Source organism: Drosophila guanche, unplaced genomic scaffold (genome assembly GCF_900245975.1).
Source record: "Drosophila guanche unplaced genomic scaffold, DGUA_6, whole genome shotgun sequence".
Lineage (NCBI taxonomy): Eukaryota > Metazoa > Arthropoda > Insecta > Diptera > Drosophilidae > Drosophila > Drosophila guanche.
In genome coordinates this window covers 4,172,815-4,183,453 of record NW_022995752.1, presented here as the reverse complement: position 1 = coordinate 4,183,453, position 10,639 = coordinate 4,172,815, and the positions used below count along the sequence as shown (strand labels likewise).

Sequence of the window (10,639 nt, the reverse complement as noted above, 5' to 3'; positions counted from 1 at the left end):
TAGCCCTCTAAATGATTTGGAAAATATATGTTTATGGCCGTATTCCACTGGACGTGACTTGGACAGGTTGGACAGGTAGTTTTGCAATCAGAACATTTTAGGAAGGGTATGCAGTGGGAGTGAAATAAAGGAACATACAGTGGTCAGTTTTTTTGATAAGTTAAGAAGAAGGATCCACAAGAAGAAATAATCACCTTATTCAAAGAGAGGGAGTCCAAGTGGGTTAAGTTCGCTCACACAGCACACATGATTTATGGTATATTTAATACATTTCTGGTATATTACGGTATATCCGATAATTTCGAGATGTAGAGAGACCCAATCGACACATGGAGGAAAAAACGCAGACAAAACGGAAGAATTAACAAAATAAATACATATTCAATCAAGTTTGCAAGTGCTGTGCTCGGTGGTTTTCTGGAACATACAGTTTGTTTCGTTTTGCCAAACGTGCTCGGGGTTTGCTACCCATGACGACAGTGAGTTTTTCCTTAGCCACTGCAAGTGTATCAGTGTGTGCGTGAGTGAGTTTTTAAGATTTACTGATGGATGAAAATGTTTAATTAGCAACGAAAACAGAAGAAAATGAATACACTAACTTGAAATAGCCGACATACATGAAGGAAATTCAGCGAAAAATGTAAGAAAAGTTGTTACTATAAGCCCTGTAATGGCCCTTAGGGCGAACAACCCCCCGCATTTAATCAAAGAAAAATGTTTGTATGTGTGTGTTCTCCCGTGCTGGCAACGGAGTTTACTGCCGAAAAAATTTGTAATAAAAAGTGAAAACTCATCTAATAATAACAATGGTACGATTCTGCCAAGTTGCAAAGAACAAAAAAAAGCTGCGTGGCGGACAGTGTAAAAGTCAAGCAAGCAAAATTATGTGAATCGCGTATCTGGCGCATGAATTACATACATATGTACATACGCTAGCAGCAGCAGCTCGACAGCGCTGTAAAGTGCGTTGCGTCGCTGCCGTGGTCGCCATCATAGCAAAAAAAAAGACGAAAAAAGGAAATGAAATATTGTGATCCCCCACGCTTGAAAACTTAAAATAATGCCGCTGATTGTAAGGAGAATATACACACATATATTTGTCGAGTAACAAATGTAATGGGATAAGTAAACTTTTGTGAAAAGTACAGTGCTGCATTTACTTTTGAACAAATCGAAACAAAATGAACCAACTCAACTCTCTTCTTTCCTTCTGCCTCTAATGTGCAATATGGCAGAGCAAATGCGTAAAATCACAACGTCAACGATTGTTGTTACTGTTTTTGGTGTTGGTGTTGGCAACACGCTCTCTTGAGCTGCAATAAATTATTGAGCGAGTGTTTAAGTGCGCCCCGTGCGTGCGTGTGTGTGTGCATTGGAAAAAGTAACATGATTTTTAGAGCTAATTTCGCTATTAAAAAAAAATATAAAAAAATCATACATATTTATGTATAGAGAAAACACAACGGTGTGTGTATATAATTGTATACCTGTGTATATCCACATACGGACTTCTGTGTGTCGTCTATGCCTGTGTAAGCTAAGTGCGTGCATGTGTGTGTGTGCTGTGAGGCTGAAAATGGAAATTATATAAAAGAAGCTTTCGGCTTAGGCTTTACTTCTGCCTATCCCAACCAATCCACACGATCAATAAACCAGAAAATAACAGATTCGGCTTGCGGCCAGCTGTTTGTGTGAAATTCTAAAGGTTTGGGCCCAAAAGGTCCGGTAATTAATAATCTTCGATATTAATCAAGAGTATTTTCAAATAGGGGGAACATTATCCCCCAGAAACGAAAATCAAACGCAGCATGCGGCGTCGCTGCTTACGTCGCAGTCGCTTCAAATGTACTTTGCTCACTTGATACACAAAAAACGGTACTCGCCGCTCCTCTCTAGGAGAGCAAGCGTAGGAGAGGGAGAGGCAGACGGGCTCTTCCTGATCGACTCTACTCCCCCACCCACTTTTACTCCCTTTTTCGCATGCTATGCTGCTGGGTGGTGCGGTGCGCCCCACATTTGTGTGTGTTCCTCTTTGTGTTTGTGTGTTACAACAACCACCACAGCCAAAGCCAAAGCTCATTGACGACTGGCGGCGGCTGCCTTTTGTCTAGTTACTAAAATAAAAAACTAAACTGAAAAACCTTAACCGGAACTCAGAAGACAAACAAGTTGACGTTTTTCAATATGGCTTCATTTCCGATTTAGAATTTCGTCACAGCCATTTCAAATTTCGCAAAGATTTACTTTCACCTAGCGAAATACATATGTACATACATACGTACACACTGGTGTAAGTATGTAGTATATATTTATGTATGTCCTGTCGCGGAGTGGATGCTTGTTTTGCCTTAATACATTTCATCTACATCCATGTACATTTACATGTAAAGGCATATTGAATTTGTGAGCTTATCGGTCGCTATGTTATACATACTCACATGCCGCCCCGTGCCCGTGGCCTGGCGAGGGAGGGGTGTTTTGTTTGTGTTGGGAGTGCTGGTGCTCCACTTTTGTATGCAACAAATTCAGTATTTTGCTGCTCAATCGCTGGCGCATACTCCCCTCTCCACCCTTTCCTGCTAATCGAACAGACTCGGATGAGGGATGGAGATAGCTAACAACAAAATGAAGACTGTCAACGAACGTCAGAGCAGAGCGTCTCACCCCTCCAATTTACCTATCCTATTCTTCGATCATGCTAACATTTGACAACACTGGTTCGGATTTTACGACGAACATTAGAGGGAGTAATAACGGTGCTGCAACGAAAATGCACTTGTCCTGTCCTCCGTAAATATTGGTTTACCTGCCTCGGCCGCTGTAGGGCGAGGGTTGAGTACATTTATTATGTACATGAAATATATGTATAGAGGTGCCTATATAACCGTGACTGTGTGTAAGTAGTTTGATGTATATACAGTGGGTCACAGGTTATAATGGAAGATTTTCACTGCCTGTAAATTGGAGTAATACCAAAGATAAAGGTGTAATTGAAAATTGTATGTTTAATATAAAAAAAAACTGACAGTAAATGCTAATTGAAACCACTGTTTGTGTGTATCTCTGTCAAAAGAAGCGTGTGTGTGTGTAAATATACATATTTGCAACTATAGTTGTAAATGAAAAAAAAAAACAGTTGAAAAGACGCAGCCACAGAGTTGCCATATCAATAAAACGTTGCGGGGAGAGGAAAGAGTGGATGTTCAACCCCAGGAACAAAATATAGAAAAAAAAAAGTTAAAACAGCCGAAACTAGACTCTAGCATAAATCGTTTCAGCATTTAAAGCGAACAGGCCTTAACTACAACAATTGCTTATTCGTTAACTTGATTTTTTTCAGAGCCAAACACAATAATTTTCAACTGAAATCAGATTAGAGCGATGTCCGCCAAAACCGAGGCGGACAATACCACGGCTGCCAGCTCCGGCGGTGGCAACAGTAGCAGCAGTGGCGGCGGGGGATCGGGAAACACATCCTCCTCGAACGGAACCGCCACACCGGCTCGTCGTCTTCGCACACGCAACTCGACGGGAAATGGTCCGGCAAGCGGCAGTGAATCCGGCAAGAAATCGAATCCAAACGATGAACCCTCAACACCAGCTGCTGCTTCGGCCGCCAGTGGCCATGGCCCCTCGCCGGCTGCGTCAACGGAACGTCCAATGCCAAGCGTTCCCATGAACCATGCCAGCAGCAGTGTGTCGGCGAGCAGGAAGTACCACAACAGCTGTCCCCATCCCACGCCTACAGTGCACAAGAAGACGGTGCACACGCAGCCGCACAGCAGCAATAAGTTTGATCAGGGCAAGAATGAGGAGTTTCACTTTGACACGCCGCCCGAGTGCCCCGTGTTTCGGCCCACTATAGAGGAATTCAAGAATCCGCTGGCCTACATCAGCAAGATTCGATCGGTGGCCGAGAAGCATGGCATTGCCAAGATCCAGCCGCCGGCGACATGGTCGCCATCGTTTGCCGTGGATGTGGACAAGCTGCGTTTTGTGCCGCGTGTTCAGCGGCTCAACGAGCTGGAGGCTAAGACCAGGGTGAAGCTCAATTTCCTGGATCAAATCGCCAAGTTTTGGGAGTTGCAAGGCTCCTCCCTCAAGATCCCGATGGTGGAGCGCAAGGCCCTCGATCTGTACACCCTCCATCGCATTGTGCACGAGGAGGGCGGCATGGAGCAGACCACCAAGGACCGCAAGTGGGCGAAGGTGGCCAATCGTATGCAGTATCCATCCAGCAAGAGTGTTGGCGCTACCCTGAAGAGCCACTACGAGCGCATTCTCCATCCCTTCGAGGTGTACACCTCGGGCAAGGTTCTGGGTCCAGCTGCAGCAGCTGCCGCAGCCACAGCCAGCGGCACGCCCACGCCAGTAAAGCTCGAAGATGTGGGCACCGAGTACAAGGCCCACGAGATAGCCACACGTCAGCAGATCGCACCGCCCAATGAGACGAACACACGTCGCTCCAAGCGCTTTGGCAACTCGACTGCCAGCTGCGGCCTGGCAGGCGGCGCATCCTGTGGCAAGGATGGGTCTGTGGGTGGTGTGGTCATCAAAACGGAGACAAAGGAGGACTTCAAGCGCGATCTTCTGAGCAGCTTCAATGCTGTGCAAGGCGGTGGCATGCCTGCTGGCGGCACACCTGCTGGCCGCGGCGGGCCCAACAAGACCAAGACCAACAACGAACCGACGCCAGCTGTTCCGCCATTAATTGATCCACTGATGAAGTACATTTGCCACATCTGCAATCGCGGCGATGTTGAAGAATCGATGCTGCTGTGCGATGGCTGCGACGACAGCTACCACACGTTCTGTCTGCTGCCGCCCTTGACCAGCATACCCAAAGGTAAGAGCAACCAGCAGCTACAACTTATCGCATTTAAAACTAATCCCATTCCATTATCAGGTGAATGGCTTTGTCCGCGCTGCGTTGTTGAGGAGGTGAGTAAGCCCCAGGAGGCGTTTGGCTTTGAGCAGGCCGAAAGGGAGTACACACTGCAGCAGTTTGGCCAGATGGCGGATCAATTTAAACAGGAATATTTCCGCAAGCCCGTGCATTTGGTGCCCACCGAGTCGGTGGAGCGTGAATTCTGGCGCATTGTCTCATCGATCGATGAGGATGTGACCGTCGAGTATGGCGCCGATTTGCATACAATGGACCATGGTTCGGGCTTCCCCACCAAGAGCTCGCTGTATCTGCTGCCGGGCGATCAGGAGTATGCCGAGTCCAGCTGGAATCTGAACAATCTGCCGCTGCTCGAGGACTCCATTTTGGGGCACATCAATGCGGATATTAGCGGCATGAATGCCCCCTGGATGTATGTGGGCATGTGCTTTGCCGCCTTCTGCTGGCACAACGAGGACCACTGGAGTTATTCCATCAACTATTTGCACTGGGGCGAACCGAAGACCTGGTACGGCGTGCCCGGCTCGTGTGCCGAACAATTTGAGGAGACCATGAAGCGTGCCGCACCCGAGCTGTTCTCGTCGCAGCCCGATCTGCTGCATCAGCTGGTGACTATTATGAACCCAAATATATTGATGAACAATCGGGTGCCTGTGTTTCGCACCGATCAGCATGCCGGCGAGTTTGTCATCACCTTTCCGCGTGCCTATCATGCTGGCTTCAATCAGGGCTATAACTTTGCCGAGGCCGTCAACTTTGCGCCCGCCGATTGGCTGAAGATGGGCCGTGAGTGCGTCAATCATTATTCCATGCTGCGTCGCTTTTGCGTCTTCTCCCACGACGAGCTGGTGTGCAAAATGGCCTTGGAGCCGGCCAAGCTGACGTTCGGCATAGCCACCGCCTGTTACATCGACATGGCCGAAATGGTGGACACTGAAAAGAAGCTGCGCAAATCCCTACTGGAGTGGGGTGTTACCCGAGCGGAGCGCCGCGCCTTTGAGTTGGTAAACGATGATGAGCGGCACTGTCAGGAGTGCAACACCACGTGTTTCCTTTCGGCAGTGGCCTGCGAGTGCAACGACAAGCTGATTGTCTGTCTGAGGCATTATACCGTCCTCTGTGGCTGTGCCCCAGAGAAGCATACGCTCATCTATCGCTACACGCTTGATGAGATGCCCCTGATGTTGCAGAAACTAAAGGTCAAGGCGCACAGCTTTGAGCGCTGGCTCTCACGCTGCCGGGACATTGTGGATGCCCAAACACCCACCTCGGTGACACTCACCGAGCTGCAGGAGCTGTGCAAAGAGGCGGAGACCAAGAAGTTTCCCTCATCGTTGCTGATTGATCGCCTCAATGCAGCGGCCATCGAAGCGGAGAAGTGCGTCACAGTCATCCAGCAATTGGGCATCAATAAGGTAAGGAATTTTGCACCACCTCCTGTAGTTGGACGCTCTCAAACTTTAGGTGTTGCTCCTCTGATACCACAGGTACGCACTCGTTCGGATCACAATCAGGAGGCGGCCCAATACAAGCTGACAATGGAGGAGCTCGAGCTGTTTGTCCAGGAAATTGATAATCTTTGCTGCATCATCGATGAGGGCACCTCGGTGCGGGAGCTGCTCGTTTTGGGCAAACAATTTGTGGACCGTGCGGAGGCGCAGCTGCAGCTAACGTTGGAGGCACTCGAGGAGAACGAACTGGAGACGCTGATCAGTGAGGGCAGCTCGCTGCGGATTGAATTGCAGCAGCTGGATCTATTACAGAAGCGTCTGAAGCAGTGCAAGTGGTACAAACGCTCGCAGGGCTTGAGGGAGACCAGCTCGAAGCTGACGTATCAGGATGTGAAGAACCTGCTGCATATGGCAGCGGCAGACTTGGATCCCACAGACCCATACGTGGACAAGGAGATGCGCAAGCTGCAGCAAATAGGCGCCGACATAGAGTCGTGGGAATCGCAGGCGGCCAAGTATTTCCGCCGCTTAACGCAACAGCACGAACTGGCGGAGATTGAGCAGTTCTTAAAGTCGGCGAGCGAGATAAGCGGACAGGTGCCATCGCACAGTCTGCTCAAGGATGCGTTGCGCAAGGCGCGGGAGTGGCTGCGAGCCGTGGAGCAGCTGCAGCAGAACAATCATGTCACCTACTGTCACACGCTCGAGAATATGATAGAGCGTGGGCTGAATATACCCATCCAGTTGGAGGAGCTCAGCCGAATGCAGGGGCACTTGTATAGCGCCAATCAGTGGAAGGATAATACGGCGAACGCCTTCCTCAAGAAGGGCACGTTCTATACGCTGCTCGAGGTGCTGATGCCACGGGCGGATGCCATCAACATTGACTCGGATCTCAAGCCGCGCTTCCAGGTAGAGTCGTCGAAAGTATTCTTTGATTTAGATTGCTTTAAAAAATCCCTGTTGCAGGATGACTTTCTGAAGGAGAAGAATCCGGCGGAGATTGTCGATAGTTTCAAGCACGCCGAGGAGCAGGAGCTGCTCGACATGCGCGACCTCAGGCGCCAGAACATGACCAAGAACCCACTGCGGGACATGTTCTGTCTGTGCAAGGCTGAGTTCCGTGGCCTCATGTACAATTGTCAGTTGTGCCGCGATTGGTTCCACGAGGACTGTGTGCCACCACCACCGTCGGCATCGAGTCAGAATGGTTTGCTGAATGGAGGAGGAGCAGGAATCGGAGGCGGTATGGTGCCGCCCACGAATCGGCCCAAGTGGCTGTGCCCCAGCTGTGTGCGCTCGAAGCGGCCGCGCCTGGAGACGATCCTTCCACTGCTCGTCCAGCTGCAGCAGCTGCCCATCCGTCTGCCCGAGGATGAGGCATTGCGTTGTTTGGCGGAGCGTGCCATGAACTGGCAGGACAGGGCCCGCAAGGCGCTCACCAGCCCGGATGTGAGTGCGGCCCAGGAGGCGATTCTCGCTCAGCAGCAGAAGCGTCGCTCGGAGGGCGGTGGCATCGGTAGTGGCGGTGGTGTTGTGGGCAACATCAACAGTCCCCGCAAACCCCGGCGTCGTGGCAGCATGGCCAAGGAGGCCAGCGGCTCCACAGAGTCGGATGTCGATGATGATGATGACGATGACGAGTGCCGCCTACGGATCGTCGAGGATGGCTTCAGTAACGACGAGGATGAGCTGCCCCGCCCCGCAACGAACACCGAATCAAATTCCGATCTCCTCAAGCTGCTGTCCGATAGCGAAATTGAGAATCTACTAGATCTAATGATGGAGGGGGATCTCCTTGAGGTCTCACTTGACGAGACGCTCGAGCTGTGGCGCATCCTGGAGACAATGCCGCCGACAATGCTCCAAGCGGAGGCCAATAACCGTGTGGCCCAGCATTTGCAGCGTCAGCGACAGCAGCCGACATCTCTGCCGCCCGCATCCTCCAGCATTCACTCCGGCGCCGAGGACTCCAACGACAGCCTCCTCGTACAGAACAGTCCCAATAGCAACAGCAACAACAGCAGCAGCACGCCGGCCACGAATACACCCAACAATGGGCGCAACAAGAAGCGGCGCTCGAACGATGCCAGCGGCGGCAATGCGGCTGTTCCACGCAAGAAACAGAACACGCCCAAGCAGACGCCCAGCAAGAAGAACGCTGGCGGTGGTGGCGCGGCTGCCAATCGGAAGAGTGAGATCAAAACGACGGTAGCAGCAGCTGCGGCGGCAGCAGCAGCAGCAACGACACCTGGAGCAGATGCCGATGCAGAGAATAAGCAGGCGAATGGCGGCAATACCAACTCAAATATATCCCAGGCTGCAGCATCGGGGGCGGCGGGAGTGGGTAGCGGCTCGAACACACCCACGCCAACGGCCACGCCTGGTTCGGCGCATAAGAAACGTAAGCGCACTTCCACCAACAATAATAGCAGCAACAGCAACAACAACAATAATAGCAGCAACAGCAGCAACACCAACAACAACACCAATAGTAACAGTAACAACAACAACAACAGTCCGAGCACTCCTAGTGGAACGCAGGCAGCAGCGACACCGACAGCAGCAGCAGCACCACCAACGGGTGGCGGCGGCGGTGGCGGTCAGAAGAAGCACGCCCAGCGCAATCAACAGGCAGCCCAGGAGGATGACGAGGAGGAGTGCAGGGCGGAGAACTGCCATAAGCCGACGGGGCGCGAAGTGGACTGGGTGCAGTGCGATGGCGGCTGCAACGAGTGGTTTCACATGTACTGTGTGGGTCTCAATCGCAGCCAGATCAAGGCCGATGACGATTACATTTGTATACGCTGCACGAAGACCGTCACCGTGGCGGTAAGCAGTAGTAGTAGTAGTAGTAATCATGGCATGGCATCGACAACGACAACGATGGCGACGCCGGGAAAGCAGCGGGCAGTGCAATCGGCGCGATAGACAATGAGAGAGAGAGAGATATGATCTGGTAGAGGACGAAAGGATAGGAGGATAGATATTGGATTTGCAAGCAACAGCCGTTTTGTGTTTTACGCATGATTTAATAAGAAGGAAGAACTAGTTCTTCTCCTACTACTACTACACGACTCACACACATATACACACATTTACTAAGTTTAGTAAAAGTCACTTGAAATGAGAGAGTTTTTGTAGTACATAATTTACATAATTATTATTGCTATTATTACGCATCCGAAAACGTAAAACACACCACACAGAAAACCCCCAGAAAAAAGGAAGAAAACAAAAATGTATAATTACAAGAATTACAATTTAAGCGAAAATACACACACATACACACACTCTTGTAAAAGGCAGTATAGCAAATTTTGTTTATGTATAATTGAGACCCATTTTTCTTCACGTTCGTTAAACGTTCTTTTACTTTTACTTTTATTGATTATTATTACAATAATTCGTACGATATACCATTACCTGCTATTCTTAATTTTTGTTAATTTAATTTCACTTTTTTGTGTTCGCCTTTGAGTTTTTTGTACAATGCGCGCGCCGTTGAGTTTTTATTTTAATTTAAAAATATTCATTATATATTTTTTAATATTACCCCAAGCATAAGATTTAAATTTTGAATTTTCTCTGCTTATTCTCGTGTACCCCTTTTACTTTTGTACATTTTTCGTTTTGCAAACAAAAGCATCAGTAATAGTTAAATATTACTTTAATATTTAACAACAATCTTCCAATATGAACGCGTGGCGCACGAAAAAATGCTTTCTTTGTATTTGTTTTTGTTTCCGCCCCAAGAAAAAATACATTTTTGAATAAAAAACAATCCAAAACATAAAACTGTAGAATAAAGAACCACCTCCCCCTCTCCCCGTAAAAAGTTTAAAATCTAATAAGCAGAAAATGTTGTTAATAAAGCGATCATACATATATATTTAGTGCAGTAGGCAGATAAGTTTACACTTAAAAATACAATGAAAAAATGTATAATTTTTAATTTATAATTAATAAACAAATGTAAGGTTGACTCGCGATAACAACAACAGCAACTTTCCACAGAAATTTAAAAATAAAACAAAAACCCAACAAAAAAATTGCAAAAAGCTCTAGATAACATTTAACGTACAACAAATAAAAAACAAAAAATACAATGCTTAGGATTTATGCAAAAAGAAAAACCAAAACTGCAAAAAAAAAGGGAAAACACTTTGTAAAATCATTTTTAAATGTGTATAAAATAAAAACAACTCAAAATGAAAGGGTTACCCATGCAAGCAGCCCAAAAATATATACAAAAAAATCAAATCCCTAAAACCATTAAGGA

At 48.2% G+C, this 10,639-nt stretch overlaps 1 protein-coding gene across 2 annotated transcripts; it reads left to right on the top strand.

Annotated features, from left to right (window-relative positions):
• The first annotated feature begins 311 nt into the window (after window positions 1-311).
• On the top strand, window positions 312-10,492 carry LOC117588230 (lysine-specific demethylase lid). 2 transcript variants are annotated; one of them, XM_034279379.1, is made up of 5 exons: window positions 312-479; window positions 3,341-4,846; window positions 4,907-6,321; window positions 6,394-7,269; window positions 7,327-10,492. In XM_034279379.1, the coding sequence occupies exons 2-5, from the start codon at window positions 3,382-3,384 to the stop codon at window positions 9,286-9,288; spliced, it is 5,718 nt and encodes a 1,905-aa protein (XP_034135270.1). In that variant the 5' UTR covers window positions 312-479; window positions 3,341-3,381; the 3' UTR covers window positions 9,289-10,492. The 2 variants fall into 2 exon arrangements, with proteins under 2 accessions (XP_034135270.1, XP_034135269.1); XM_034279378.1 differs by having other exon boundaries at window positions 312-640.
• The last annotated feature ends 147 nt before the right edge of the window (window positions 10,493-10,639 follow it).